The 15,848-nt window shown below is 40.0% G+C and overlaps 2 protein-coding genes across 8 annotated transcripts in view; both read right to left on the reverse strand.

Moving 5' to 3' along the window:
• Positions 1-7: 7 nt before the first annotated feature.
• On the reverse strand, positions 8-1,646 carry MLNR (motilin receptor). Its single transcript, XM_038134899.1, has one exon. The coding sequence runs from the start codon at positions 1,552-1,554 to the stop codon at positions 709-711; it is 846 nt and encodes a 281-aa protein (XP_037990827.1). The 5' UTR covers positions 1,555-1,646; the 3' UTR covers positions 8-708.
• A 96-nt stretch (positions 1,647-1,742) lies between these two features.
• Positions 1,743-15,848, reverse strand: part of FNDC3A (fibronectin type III domain containing 3A) — a 110,889-nt gene continuing 96,783 nt past the window's right edge. For all 7 annotated transcript variants that reach the window (XM_038134304.1, XM_038134217.1, XM_038134675.1 and 4 more), the window contains 9 exons: positions 14,644-14,749; positions 14,374-14,549; positions 13,238-13,351; positions 11,492-11,641; positions 11,124-11,407; positions 9,015-9,224; positions 7,478-7,644; positions 6,787-6,914; positions 1,743-4,271 (listed from right to left, as the gene is read on the reverse strand). In XM_038134304.1, the coding sequence (XP_037990232.1) occupies positions 3,957-4,271; positions 6,787-6,914; positions 7,478-7,644; positions 9,015-9,224; positions 11,124-11,407; positions 11,492-11,641; positions 13,238-13,351; positions 14,374-14,549; positions 14,644-14,749 (1,650 nt within the window). In that variant the 3' untranslated portion in view covers positions 1,743-3,956. The remainder of the gene's footprint in view (positions 4,272-6,786; positions 6,915-7,477; positions 7,645-9,014; positions 9,225-11,123; positions 11,408-11,491; positions 11,642-13,237; positions 13,352-14,373; positions 14,550-14,643; positions 14,750-15,848) is intronic.

Raw genomic sequence — 15,848 nt, forward strand, 5'->3', positions numbered from 1 at the left:
TTTTGTGCTACACTATTTCCATCCAGCTGATTACACTCTCAGAGAAAGAAGTCTCCCATGAGACATGTAAAAACTACACTAAAAGTAGTCAAAAATAATAATCGGGGGATTTTGTTTTATGTTCCTTAGTCAATAGTTGGATTTTTCTTTCCCTTCAGATTGGTCACTACTTACAAACATTAAAGCCCCAAAGTAGACTAAGATCTCTAACTTTCCAGAGTCTGATGCTGGGTTACTGAATGTATGATTGAAAAAATGAACTAAAAATTATCAGCATCCTACACCTGTAGGAAGTGCTTTGGTATTACAGGATTTGTCTCCAAACAGCTCACAGGGGCCAAATTGCTGTTTTTCAGCCTCCTTGGGCAACCAGTGGATTCACTCCTTGGAGAGCTACAAATGATCACTAAGAACTTAGTTTTCAGAAGCAGAAATTTTCTATGCAGAGGTGTCGCTGCCAACTGGAAGAGACTGCTGATGTTACCACAGTTTTTCTGAAATTGCAGGCTACCTTGTACTTGATTCTGCCCGGTAAAATTCAGAAAACAGGTATTTCTACGGAAGGCAGCCGTGCTGCTGGATGTGCAACGCCACGCGGGTGAAGCCTCATCTGGGAGGGAGTGAAATCCCTGCCGTGGCAGTTCCCGGGAGCGTGGCTGGGATGTCCCCCTGCGCTATTCCCTATCCTGTACGGGAGCTGCCGATGCTTCAGCCCTGCCGTGGCCCCCCAGCCCCGATCCTTGCCCCAGCCATAGCCCGGGGGGGATGCTGGCGGGACTCACCCAAGATCCTGACTGTCTGGCGGTGCCCCTTCTCCCGGAGGAGCGAGCTGGGGCCCCGCAGGCGGGTGTTGCTCCGCCACAGCTCGCGGCCAATGAAGCCGTAGAGGACGCTGAGGCAGGTGACGGGCAGCACGAAGTAGCAGGTGGTGACCCAGAACATGGTGGCCAGCAGGCCGGACTGCAGCGCCTGCGGGGTGGGCTTGCACTCGCGGCTGAAGTCGGTGCGGTTGTCGGGCTGCTCCACGCCGACCAGGAAGAAGAAGGGGCTGGCGGAGAGCAAGGCAAAGGCCCAGAGGACGCCGATGGTGGCTTTCACCCGGCGCTTGGTGACCACCACCTTGGCCTTGAGGGGGAAGCAGATGGCGAGGTAGCGCTCCACGGTGAGGGCGGTGATGTGGAGGATGGTGCAGTAGGTGCAGCCCTCGCTCAGGTAGTGCGAGAGGCGGCACAGCAGCTGCCCGAAGATCCAGGGTCGGGAGCGCCAGAGGCGGTAGAGGTCGAAGGGCAGCCCCGTGAGGATGAGCAGGTCCGAGACGGCCATGCTGCCCAGGTAGAGGTTGGTGGTGGTTTTCATGTCGCGGTAGCTGCGGATGACCAGCACCGTGAGAACGTTGCCCGCCACGCCGACCACGAAGAGCCCCAGACAGACGGCCGTGATGGGAACGAGCACCCGCATGGGCAGCGCCAGGCACAGCCTCTCGTCGCAGGGCGGCCACGGCCACGGCCACTCGGGCTCACCCTCGCTGCCGTTCCCGCCGCCGCCGCGCCGCATCCCGCCGGGGGCCGCGCCGTGCCCGGGGCAGCGCCGCTCCGCGCTCCGGCCCCGCCCCGCCCAACGCTGCCCCACCGCGCAGGTACCGCGCCCCCGCCCCGCCCCGCGGGCCCGGCCGGCACGGGGGAGGCAGGGAGCAGGGAGGGGAGAGGGGCGGCGGCGGTGCGCGCACAGGACTGACCACCAGCAGCGAAAAAGAAGGTACTTTTATTGTCCACAGACTCTTAAAGGTACTTTGCTACATCGTTTTATGTATTTTCTATCAGACTATACAGGTTCGTCTTCATGGAGCCCGACGTTGTACAACCGTAAAGTGATATGTTTGGTAGTGTATCTATAGCGTTTTAAAAACTTTAGAGTTTCTCTTTTTCTTTTATTTATTTATTTTTGGAATGTACAGTATATGAGGTAAAATTAAGATTACATTAAAAACTGTCTTCAATGCAGTAATATGCACTGAGGCTCAAATGGCAAATACACTATTAAATGACTATCAAAAATAGGAGCTCATTTGAATTTTACTATGAAAAACGTAAGTCACTGCAGGTTGTCTGCAGTAACAAATTTTACTGTTTTAGACATTCAACCGTAAGAAATCTCTGGGCTGTGACACGCAACCTCATTTGCACTGCCAAACATGGCACTTTTAAGAAGGTTCTAGAAAACATCAGTTATCGCGGTATCCTGCGGGAAGGTATCAGCCTATACGTACAAATGACAAATTAGAAATAAAATGTAAACATACAGTACATTTTAAAGACAGATCGTTCTTGCCACGTGGAGGCCAAGTTCTTCGCCATTTCTTCTTTTTTTTTCTTTAAAAAAAACGAAACTCAGCAACATTATTCTACAGCACAGATCATTGGACGTATAAACAATTACAATACATGCCCGTTCTAATATAAGAGAAATTCTTCAGAGATCTTCAAAGCACAAGACAGAGGTTCCTTTTTTTATTATTATTAAGACTGACAGAAGTGTTTAATACTATTAAAAATGCTAAACTGAACACAACTAGAAGTCATTAATGATCCATTATCTTGTAACTCAAATAAATTAAAAGTAGCTAATTACAAAGTGTATAACAAATAACGTAAGTGTGATGAGACAAGGATTTTTTTTTAAAGATAGTTTCACTACAAGCTTTGTGTCACTGGCAATCATTGACATCTAGCAAGATGTTCAATGGGATACTTGTTAAAATTCAGTCTGGTCATTCAAGAACTCACAAATGCAAGCTCACAAAACATTGATGAGTTATGCAATTGCAAAGTGCTCTAATGCAACATTAACTACATGCAACCAACAATTTGGTACAGTATCCAAAGAGACATTACATTAAACATTAGAATCTCAAGAAAAAAGCAGCTTTAAAGTTTTCTGGTGCAAATTACTACACTTCGTCTTCTGATTTGGTGCCCCAAAGAAAGAAAGAAGAAAAGAAAGAAAGGAAGGGAAAAAAGAGAAAGAAAGATCGAAACAAAACAAACAAAAAAAGGCAGTGCTTATTTCTGGTGGATATGGCAAGTAAATGTTGGGGAAACAGCAAAAATTCAATAATGAATTTTATCTCAAAATTCTGTTGACTAGCTAAAATCAGAGGGCACAGACATCTGTATAAACTGCATCCAATCAAAGGTCAACTTTGGAAACGTGTTTTTCAATTTAAATAACAAATCTAAGAAGGTCTCTCACACTCTCCCTTCTATATTCAGAAGAAGTAAAAGAGGCATTTTTTTGTAAGTAAACACCAAATCCTGGGGGTAAGATAAACCACTTGTGCCATCTCCTTTTAGTCTTTCGAAAACATCTACTTGCAGTGAAGAACTCCACATTTATCAGATAAGAAGCTTCCTTCATGCATACTCTTCCATCCAGTTTATTATTTGCTGCCTGAGAAAAGCCCCTTCTGTTTTTCAGCATAAATCCTGCTTCCCAAATAATTAAGACAAATGAGGAGGTAGAAATACAGCGCTAAATTGCTTTCACAGCATCAGATTAATATTGTGTACAGCACAAGTTTGTTAGTGTAAGTTTTAAATGCGATCTACACATTCTTCCCTGTTATGTTAGCAACCCTTAGAAGTGTGGGCCAGGAAATCATCTTTACACTTGTGTTTACTGGTCAGACCCTTTTCCTTAAACACTGCGTGCCTGCCCCATATCGAGTTTGTACTGCATGAAGGCATATAAAGAAAAGATTATATTCTGTGGCTTGCATTTTAATAACATGTGTCAGCCTACACCTACGAGTAAGCATTTTAAAGTGGCTGAGAAAGTTTGCATCAGTCCCAATGCCGGTGCTAAATGCCTGGTTTTGTAAAAGCAAGAGAACAGAATTACTTTTAGATTATGAGAAAGTAAAATGTAATGGGCAGCATTATAAAATAGATCTCTTTTCTTCACTTTATGACGAAGTACTGAATGATAACAGCAATCAGAATGGAAAAGATAGCAAAAAGTGCAAGGATGACAGCAGCACACACTTGGTCGCTCTGTGACCATTGTGTCCTTGTGGTTTGCACAGTGTCCTTGTTGGTGCTTGCCGGTGGTTCAGTCCTCTGAGAGATGAACAGCACTGGGGCGCTGTAGGGGCCCACCAGGTCCTGGTGACCCGTGGCCTCCTGGCACTGGCGAATGGCACACGCGCGGAATCGGTATTCACAGTTCAGCTGGAGGCCTGTGTATCGGAACGACCAGTCTGGGCCCTTGTAAATCTGGAAATAAGGGGGGAAAAGGGATACTTAAGTAAAAAAGTACTATATATACACACATGTATCTTAGTATGGGTTTGTTTATGGTGAAGGTAACTAAAAAGGATGGCAACTCACCAGCGTTTTCGCCAATGCAAAGAAAAATGGACAAAAAGCTCAAACACTCAATTTAAATACTCGATAAAGTCTCCAGTTATTTTGGTGAAAGACAAGAACTACGCTTGCTTGTGTGGAATGACGAGTACACACCAAATGAACTCTGTCACAAGCCCCAGCCTTCAGGTGTTTTAGTGACCAGTCACAGTGTGATGCAATATACAATATTGTATCATGGGATTTTAGGCAGTTACTTCCATGTCGAGCCGATTCATTAAGTCTAATCCAATCCAATGTACTTTGTTGCAGTTATCTGTATTTAAAATATTATGATTTATCCCAATAAACACCGTATCAGGAAAGCCACAGAATCCTCTTTGTGATTCTTAATTTCATCATATTCCCAAGACAGAGATAACTTGTGAGGGTGCTCTTCAGAGGTGTCTCAGTTGACAGGTTAACATGAGTTCACAATGCTTCACAGCATGGAGTTCCTATTTCAGTGAAATCTAAACTCCAGTTTCTCAAATTAATTAAATTTGCAGCCATGTAAAGGTTCTGTGAAAGCCAACAAAACCTCACAGGGGTGCAGTTATATAGGTAGGGACGTATTGGGTGAGTAGCACAGTGCAATTTGATTACTCTCTTTAAACCTCTTCACCCTCCCACCTCCAAATATCTGGATTTGCTTTATTTAACTGGTAGTACGATACAGAAGTATCACATCATCAGGAGCTTTCCCTACAGTTACCATACTGTTAGACAGTATCCTGAAAATGCACACTAGAAATGTAAAGAAACAGGAAATCCCTTCTGATTCTGCTGTTTGAAGAGCTCTTGCTGTGTCTGAGGCTACTCTTAGAGTTCTCTGACAAGCTGAGATTTATTGGAATCTACAACCTAGAGACTTTTCTCTCTGAGGCAGGGCAGGCCATCGGACGTGCAGCTTCCTCAAAATTCTGCTAATTTGAATCATGCATTTGGGAGCGAGCAAACAGGCCACTGACACACACCCTACTCCAGCTCCAGCTATGCCAGCTAGCAGGGATCACCATCCTCAGCTGCTCATCCCCAGTGCCTTGCCAGAAGTTGCCTTCCCCTCCAGTGTGTCTCCTGGGGTATTTATATGGCTGCTTCCTAACCCCTTTAAGATCTTTGACTGATGTATACAGCTCAAACAGCACATTATTAACTTATTTTGTCTGTAGCATAGAGGGAGCAATGACATGAGCAATTTGGATGACAGATCAGGAAGAAGGAGGAGAGGAGAGTGAAGTTTTGGCAGTGAAATAGCTGCTCTAAGGAACAGCTTAGAGCAGACTTTCAGGCTGTTTATTTTTTGTCCATGTCAAATAAAACTGCCACCACCATGTCTAAGTGTCTTAAAGGCTGTTTTATTACTGTTTACTTCTTGATTGTTCCAATTTTAATTTCTGCAAATCAGTCCTTTCATTTTATTCTAATTTACCACGATAGACTGTTCTGTAGAGGCAAAAACAATCACACACCTCAGTCTACTTTGTTATTGCCATACTCGAAGAGCCAACTTTATTTTCTTGCCCAGATCATTTGGCAATACACAGTAATAATCAAAGGGTGATTTGACTTGGTGTCTAAGAGCAACACATATCACACCTTATGCACCTAATGTTGCATTTACAACATTGAAATTACAAAAAAGACTATTCACATGGCAAGACATCTCGGTTTATGGTTTATCTTTTACTGAAAAATTTAATAAATGGCCATAACAAACACAGTGCTACACTAAAAGCTGTGAAAATATTAAGGCCTGTAATCTACCAAAGCACAGGTGAAACTTATTTAATATTGAACTATAATAAAATTATAATATACTAGAATTAACTGTTTCTGTCCTAGACGGAAAGTTCCTTGGCTTAATAGTATGAAACAGTTTTCAAGCCTAATGTCATGTCAAATACCAGGCAGTTTATAAACTGTGAAGCAAAAAAAAAACCAAACTGGGAAGCAAAATTAGCATTGAATGCAGGATAATTTGTACCTTGGCATTTCAAACTGCTTCTTTGCTCTTAGTGTTAAGAGAACCCTTTGCCCCTTTTCTCCCCAGTCTCAATTCTGTAGCATTAGGTAAAAGATTTCTTTTTGTCAGTTGTTCCATTAGTGGATGGCTTCCTCACCACTTGACGTGTCAAGCTGTATTTAAGTGAACATCAGTGTGACCCAAAGAGGCTGTAATTTAGTGCAGAATCTCCTTCTGAAATGAAGGAGATGGGTTTAGGAGATATTACCTTATATTATTTAGTAACAAAAAGTTACCATGGTGACTAAAACCATGCTGAAACACAGTAAGCTTTACTAAATCTAATCTCAACTGGTTTTACTTAACTAGTTATTACAAACAGTAGTCAAAGAAAACTACAATAATTTAAACACATCCTACCTGTTTGAATTCTGAGTCTTTTCCCACCATGACCTGAAGACAGTAGATCACGGGATCACCCTTCATGGGCTGCAGAACCTCCCATGTGATTTCACAAGTGTGTTCATTTATTCTCTCTATCCTTGGTGCTGAAGGAAGGAAGGATAAAAGTGATGGCTAGCTCTGCTTTCCCCATCACATACTGTCATATTCTAATGACCTTTAAAATGATATATTCTACCTCCTATTTTATCTCAAAGAAACAAAAGATTCAGATTCAAATTTATTCTTCCTCCACTGTTTTCTGGAGCAACAACTAATAATTCCTATAGGCCTCTCTTCCCAGTTTAGGTATCATCCAAGAGAAATCAAATAAGATTTAGTAACTGCAAGTGTGCATCATATACCAGAAAAAAACGAAACAATGCTTAAAATTATTCTAAACATGCTTGAATGCATTTTCACCTTAACTTGCCACTCTCCTCGTAAGCAGGTGAACTAAGTACAAACTTCTTAGGTCAAAGAATGCATAAACCCCAAGTTTTCCATTTTTGGAGTGAATATTTTAGGAAATACATGAAAGGAGCCTTCTCCCACTATCCCCACCTGCACTTAAAAAGGACTTAATAGTCCCAATATCCCAAATACAACATAATACCAAAATCAGCCTGCTATCCTCCCACCCCTCAAATGAAAAAAGAAGCATCCTTACCTTTCAAGGCAGCTGGAACAGATTTGGGAGTAGTGAAAATATATTCTTGAGAAAGGGGACCTTCGCCAGCTTCATTACATGCCTGAATACAAAATTTGTATGATGTTGACTCACTGAGTCTTTGAACCTTGTATGTATGACATGGTCCTCTGTATAAGGATACAAACCTGAAAATGGAATGAGTATCTTATTTTGAACACAGAAAAAGACTTCCGAAGCAGTATTGTCTTGAAATCTGTTCCCATAATTTCCCAGAATCTAATGAAAAGCCCAGAAACACTTATTTCAGAGTTAAACAGTATTCTGGCTGCTATAAAACAGTAAGCTCATTTTCCAGGGGCAAGTTTTTATTTCTCATGTCTTTGAAATAAAAATCTCTTGCACAAAGAACACTACAGATTCTCTCTTACCAAAAATGTTCCAAAGCATTTTAAGAAACTATTTTGCTTTTGAAACAGTAAGAAAAGACAGCAGTTGTATCTCTCAATAAACTGCTTTTTTTTTTTTTTTGCTAGGCCACCTACTCCTCCAACATCTTTAGCTTTTCAAAATTAGGTAACTAGATTTTAGTTTTTTGCCCCTTTGCAACTCTTCCTTACCGCACCTTAAAAAATGTGCCACGGATCCAATTGCTTTTGTACATCATTGTTGGAGATGGGCTCATGCAGACCTGCACAGGAGGGCAGAGTCACACTTGTAGTGCGCACTAAATCTGTTTCTGGGAGTTTTGTACACTGGCCACTGTCCTTCATGTGGCAATTCTTGCACAAACTGATCATGGCAACTCCTGTTTGATTTTCAGTCTTGGTGTCCCCAAGACATAGCACAAATTTCTCTCTTCCTGCAGGGGTTGTCATCTAGCTTTTTCTTGTCTTTTAAAATTGTAACAGATAGTACCTGCACATGACCTAGTCTTTGGGAATGGCAATGAATTTCCTTCCACTTAAATAGTCTAATTTATTTTCCTCCTTACAGCACAGCAATTTCACATAGTGGATCTCTTTAATCTTTTTGTCAAGCTAAAGCTGCTCATCAGACATGGCAACACTTTGTAGCAGTATTGCTTATTTTACCATTTGGGCAAGGGTTCTTGCTGTACCACCTCAGCTGACATTCTATTTTACATGAGACAAGGAATCCCTCAAAAAAAATTGTATTAATTTCCACTAAAACAAGTGCCTGTAAGGCAACAGGGAGTAAAGCATTCATCCCTTCCAATATTACATATATAAAATTCACAACACTGTTACTTGTTACTTTGACAAAATATTTAACCAAAAGTGAGGGAGAAAAGCGTGCTGGTACAAAACACAGCATTAAACTCTTCATGTTGAACTGTAAGTAAAAAACAATGAAGTTTTTTATCTTGTACTTCTCAGCACAGAACATTAGAGCCCCTCTTGCCTTGCCAGAAGAGACGACCTCCTACATCTGCTGTAAATTCACCAAAACATAAAGGAATTTTGCCCTTTGCTGCCATCTCCCAAGCATCAGACCACAGCGACACTGGGCAGATTTAAACAATTCTAAAACCAACCTTCCATTCTTATCCTCCATTTGAAGGTGGTACTGGATGGAGTCAGTTAATGCTTTCGCAGTTCCCTCTCCCCACTTCAGCTTGAGAGTCTGAGAACTGTATGCAGCACATTCCAGGCGAGGTGGATCCGGGGGGAGAGGCTTTGTTTTCAATTTTATGGTGTGGCTGAAAGGACCCGCTCCAAGACTATTTAGGGCTTGAATTCGTACCCTAGCATTTGGAAAAAGAGAGAATAAATTAACTTGAAATTAGATTCTAAAAATAACTGCCATTAAGTAGAGAATAATGGTACTATCTACAATAAAGACTTTTATGAATATTATGCTTTGATAGACTGTCAAGAATATGCAGGTGCGTCACTTTTCGTAGATTTTAAGGAGCCGGCTTGATTAGAAATAAAAATATTCAAAGCATATTCACATTAGTGAAAAGATGCAAAAGCTCTGTGAGTTATTTTAAGAGCGGTCCATCTTTCTGACTGTGCAGGCCTTGAACCAAAATTTTGATAGCCACATTGCAGTGATGAGGGAAGGTAAAAAACACCCACCCCAAAGAGGGGAAACCATATCTGTGACTGTTTTATCAGGTGAGATCAAGGAGACATTTTTATGGACATTTCTGAACAGATCCTATTCGTGTGAAAATAAAGTGATGGTACCCAGCCATCTCTTTTGCTGTTTCCACCAGTAACACATCTCTGGGCACTTGCAAACACAAGCACTCCTGGGTCTGCCTGCAAAGCGAGAGGCGAAAACCAGAAGTCGCCAAAGGACACACAGCTAAGGAAGTTGTAGAACTTGATACTCAGGGATAAGGTAGGGTTTTGTTTTTTTCTTCTTTGATACTTCAAGGAAGACAATATACATTAGAATTGTAAGTAAAAATTAAAAGACTTAGCTAAGAAATTTATTTCTGAAAAGGAAAAAGCAGAAAACAGAGGCTCTTTACGTATTTCACAGGTAGCCACAGGGAACAAAGTGTGTCTGATTTAATTTTGCAGACTTAACATTTGCTTGTCCAAAATAGTATCTAGGTAACTGGAAAAAAGTAATCACACTAATTGAATTCTGAAATAGTCAACCACACAGCTGCAAAATGTGGAAACACAAATGTGTACGCAGGCTAAAGAATAAATATTTCTCCTTCACTGCAGTAATTTTAACATTATGCTAATTTATTACAGCCCAGAACTAAGGTTAATGCATGCAATTTTTCATTTGCACAAGGAGTTGACAATGTATTCTATTAAAAAAACATATGTGGGCAGAAGTATAGACCTATCTCTGCAATGGAAATGACTCTTTTTTTCAGTCTACTGACACACAGAGCAAGAGCTCTTCAGATTGCCAGCATTATTGTTAAATAATTGTAAGGCACACAGAAACACTGTATTCTCACATAAAGCCATAAAACAGTAATTAAGGATTCAGAAAATTGCGTAGCCACATCATATCCTAATTATACTGAAATCAGAGTGTGTTAAAAGTCTGACTTCAGTGGGACTGCCATTCTTCTTTTACATTGAGGACATGTTTTTGTAACAGGGATGTAGTGCCTTCAGGCAAAACTAGTGATTTTTGCATTTATATTTTTCAGTAACCCTTGGACCCTTATAACCCTTATAAGGGATAATTTCAGCAAATAAAATTCTTCAACATGGATGCATAGTTTGCTGATTTGTCAAATGGATACTGTTCATGCTGACTTCCACTTTTTCTGCAGATAAAGCACTGCAAGTTGCCATGAGCTGCTATTAGATCAGACCGGGCATAGTCCTTCCTTGGATGGATTTTACCTTTTCAAACAGAGAGGCAACCAGTCCAAAATCAGTTATGAATCTGAATATGTGATGTGAATTCAGTTAAATTGACACATTAACCAGACAGATACAATGATACTGCAATAAACTAACATAAATTATTTTTGGAAGAAAATAAAAATAGCATGTCTATTTATGATGATCATCATTACAAAACTTCTTTTTGCTCCGTGGCTGTGCACTAATATGTCTCTGAGAGTAATAATGAAGACAAAAAAAACCCCAAGGAAACAAAGCATCTGGTCTTGTGCAAGAAACAGTAGACTGCCAAGTAGCTGTACATCACATACCTGTAGGTAGTATCTGGCTGTAAGCCATCTATAATATAGGTCAGATCCTTCCCAACAGTTATTGGCTGCTTATCTCCAAAGTCTATGCTGTAGCCGAGGATTTCAGACCCATGGTCACAAGGTTCTTCCCAGCTTATAGCAAGGCATGTGGAAGGAGAATAGTGTGGACTTTCAACTTGATCTTCACTTAGTCCACGAAGACAGGTCACAACTGCAGGCACAGAGGCTGGAGTCATACATGCCACTACTTCACTGAAAGGGCCCGCACCTGCAACATTCACCGCCTGCAATTCCAAAGCAGACCATGTTTTTATTGCAGAGTCAATTCTTGTTTCTAGATTTCATTAACAACAGTTTTACATCTTTACCTGAACCCTGCAATAGTATATAGTGGCAGGCAAAAGCCCTTTCACTTCACAGCTGAGCCCAGGCCCACAATAGGAGATTTGCATGCATCCTTCCACACCGCCCCACTCCAGTCGATACTCCGTGACATCAGCTCCATTACTTACTGGTACCTTTAAAATGGATATCAATAATTAGAAACTAAATATACTGATATAAGAAAAAAAAACAATCAACAAAACTCACCACATCTATATTTTGTTTTTGTTCCAGAGGAGTCTTACCCTCCCATTTCTTTGCTGATTTTTAATTTAATACAATAAAAATAACAGGCAGAATCTGATATAAACTTCAGAAAGTTAACTAAGACAATTGCAAACACAAAGTCCTGGACTGCTACAAAAAAGTACAGGCTGAGGAGCAAAAATAAAAAAAACCCCTGTGTGTCCTGGAGAGAAAGTTGAATAAGAATCAGCACTCTATGTCTGATGAAGGTTAACTACATATTGGCTGTATCAGCAAATGAGCAGCAAGAAGGGTAAAAGGAATACGCAGCACTCGTGCGGTTGCATCTTCAGTACCATGTCCTGTCTTGGGATCCCCAAAAGGAGATGGACATTGACACAATGGAGTAGGTCCAGCGAAGGGTCATGAAGCAGGAGTGCAACACACAACAAAAAAGTAAAGTTTACTTGATAACCAGGTGATCTACCTAAGGGAAGATCTTACTGCTGCCTTAAATTACTTACTGGGAGGGTACAAATGACATTTGTACATTATGACACAAGTTTTTTGTGAAGATAACGTAGTGCCAAGACAAGAGTCATGACTTGCATTAAAGGGTATTTTGACTAGACATTAAAAAAGAAATCCTACAGAATGAGAGTTTACCCAGACAGTTTTACTAGGCTGAAACATCTTCATTCTTGGAGATAAATAAAATTTCACTGGGAAAGACCCTCAGAACCTGAACCTATCTGAATAGAAGGTTGAACAAAATGACATTTAGAGGTCTACTTGTGCCTTAATTACTATGTCACTCTGTACACAGACATCTAACATCACGCAAATTAACTCTACCTGAATGTTTTATGGTATTTTTTAAAAAAGGCTTTGCCTTGTAGATATTTATCTCTGACATTCTTCCAGTAGGAAGCATGAACACTACTTTCCTGGTGAAACAGGTGATTTTTTTTTCTGTACAGTTCTGTAACTCAGATACTTCACCCCATCTCTAAGCCACTAAAAAGCTGAGTTTAAAGAGTATTTCCAGATAGAATCTTTCTTTTTACAAGCTTAATTTTTTATCTATTGCATTTTTTTAATCAGCTACCTAAATACTATGGGTTTATAGGAAGTCTATGAGGCTTTTGCTACATTATTACTGATGTAATTATATAAAACTAAATCAGATTATAAAACCAAGAAGTGCACAATAATCTATTGTATTATGTGGATACATTGTCTCCAAGGAACTATAACTATGTTAAAGAAAAATTTTAAGATGAGAGTGCATCACTCAGAAATGCAGAGCAGCAGCTGTGGCAAAACTTTTAAACAAAAGAACACAGTAAGATCCAGCACCTGCAGCCTGCCAACCTACTGCTGCCTTATAATGGCATGATTAATGACTAAGGTTTTACCTACTGGATAATCAGGTAAGTTAGCTCACAAATAAAGTGATCAAAACCACAGTATTAGACTTTTCAAGCTGAACTCAAAAATGCAGAAGACCATTATGTTAAGACCGGTGTTAGCAGCATTCTTACCTCCCACGACACCTGAGCACAGGCAGCAGATCTGCATGCCACTTGAGGGGGCTTGCACTGATCTGGAGGTCCAGGTGCTGTAGTTATTTCACATTTTTCTGAGTAAGGTCCAAACTATTAAAGAGGGGAGTTGATACAATTACATTGTAAAAATGAAATTATTACTTTTTAAAAAACAGTTTACCATAGTAGGGACATGTAATAACAGCCTGAAACTTTGTATTACTTCTTTAAAAAATAAATTTATCTGACTGTGGATTCAAGATTTATTTCAGTATTTGACTATTCTCCAGAGCAGCTATAAATTTTTTTTCACTTCAGCAAATGCAATGTGAATAAATTTGACACTTCAGACTCTTGGGAAAACCAGGGAAGTACTATCCAAAGCCTTATTCTGAAGTTACATGATGGCTGCACTGGAACATAAACCAATTGGTACTGCCTATTTACACCTATGTAAAAGAAATAAAGGATTAAAAAACTGCTGAGCTATAAACCATTCTTTGCAGGGTGGAGGGAAGATAAAAGTTAGGATAGTGTTTTAAAGGCTTAAGCTGCAGACCTCTCCACAAAGTGTCAATGCACCCTGACAGTTTTCAATGAAGTGTACATTATTGAACAAATCAGGACTTTGGGTACATAACTAAAAGGTTTGTTCTACAGCAACAATTGATTTAAACATATTTACTACTCCAAAAAGGGAAAATAGTCTTGTATATGATAGAACATGTACTCAGAAGTTAAACTAAATATAAAAATGGAAAGTCAGGAAACACTCATTATTATGTTCTGAACATCAACAGCTGTAAAAATAAAGGTCAATCAATTTACAAAGCAGTATACAAAAAATAATTTGCTACCTTACTTCACATGAGAATAGTGAAGTTGTAATAGGGCTTTAATAAAGTACTTAGCATTTCCTAATGATTTCCTAATATTATTTTTCAGATAAAAGACATAATTAGCTATTTTCTCTTCCCTTCATCTAAAAATCCCCTTCATTATAAACTGATGTTTAACGGTCTGTTCCCACAAAACAATAAGCTGTGTGACCCAAATGACTCTACATTTGGAAATCCTAATTTTAAAATTACTGTTAAATGCTTCATTAATAGTGATTCACACTGCCTCCTTACCCCAGCCTTGTTAGCTGCTCTCAGTCTGAAGCTGTACATCCTCCCTGGAAGAAGGCTGCCCACTGTGCACTCAACATCAGAACCCTGGTAAACCTCTCTGTGTTCATCGCTTTCTGCCTGAAACATTTCCAGACCATAACAGGTAATGGGTGAACCACCATCTACCTGAGGCGGTCCTAGAAATAAGAAAGAAAGAAAAGCTTATTTAATTTTAACACACTGGGACACATTTGGATCCCTTACAATCTCTAACACTTGTAATAAAATTACCCCAACGCAGCTGAATTTCTCTTGCTCTTGGTCTACCCTGTAGCCTTGGAGGCTGGCATGGACCAGGAACCACTGCTGGTGTCTGCACCAGTAACGAATCAGTTACCTAAAAAAGAAAGAAAGAATAATTAAGTTATCCAGGCCAAACCTAGAACTATCAGTTATGCCATAAGTAAAGGCAAATACCTGAGTCAGAAACAAGATCATCCCCTTTTTTAATTACATCTTCAAATATGTGAGGATACCGAAGTGATCTGGTATATATTTCTCATAATATAAACCACGCCAAAATAATCACACCATATGCAAAATTTACTTTTGTATTTTGGTACACATGCAAGGAGTAGAATTAAAACCAGTGGTTAATTATCAGTACAAACCTAGTACAGATGCTTGAAATATGACTTATTCAATGTAAACTCAATCTATTTTGCATCAGACTGCAGTTTAATGATTGCTAAACACTTACTCTAAGGGTTGTATACTTTCCATGGAAAAACCTCTCAGAAAGCGTAAGTGGGCAGAAGTGTCAATCAGAGAGATTAAAAAAAAAGATATTTCAACTTTTTCATTGATTAGCAATACCTAATAAGCGACAAGTTTCCACCTCTGATTTGAAGTTTGGGCAAAAATTACCTAAGAACGTAACACATGCAGCAGATGGCATTGACTGTTCTGGATGCAGACAGAAGTGAGCAGAGACAATGGGGGGTTATTAGCTTCAGCTTGATACAGAACAAATAAGAAGTTGGATAGCCTTTAGGTTTACAGAAGAAATGAATCTCAGAATCTCATTTCACAACTGGTTTCTTCGTGTGTTTAAGAAAGAGTGGACTGGATGATCTGCTGCTTTTCAGCTTGTTTGAATATATTGTTGTACTGAACAACTGCTGCTACTTAAAAGTTATGCATAGGTTCATCAGAAGCTGCAGAAGAGTTAATGACATTTTTCTTCACAGATCTTCTGCTTATTTCTGACACCTTCAGAAAGTATAAGGACTTTATGTAAATTACTTTCTCTTTGCTACTCAAGGTTAATTCTAAAATCATGGGGCTGGGCTGTAGGAAAGTACAGAACAGAAGCCTCCAAAGACTTGTGGACTGGGAAAGCACTTCAAGCCAAGCCAGCATTGAAGAAGTCCAGATTTATTCTTAAGGCAAGGTGGATGTAGTCAAGGTTATCTCTGCAGGAGACAGATTCTATG

This window comes from Motacilla alba, chromosome 1 (genome assembly GCF_015832195.1).
Source record: "Motacilla alba alba isolate MOTALB_02 chromosome 1, Motacilla_alba_V1.0_pri, whole genome shotgun sequence".
NCBI classification, from domain to species: Eukaryota; Metazoa; Chordata; class Aves; order Passeriformes; family Motacillidae; genus Motacilla; species Motacilla alba.

What these genes read in the sequence shown, in the direction of transcription:
- MLNR (XM_038134899.1), bottom strand. Translation starts at nt 1,554, where the DNA reads ATGCGGCGCGGCGGCGGCGGGAACGGCAGCGAGGGTGAGCCCGAGTGG.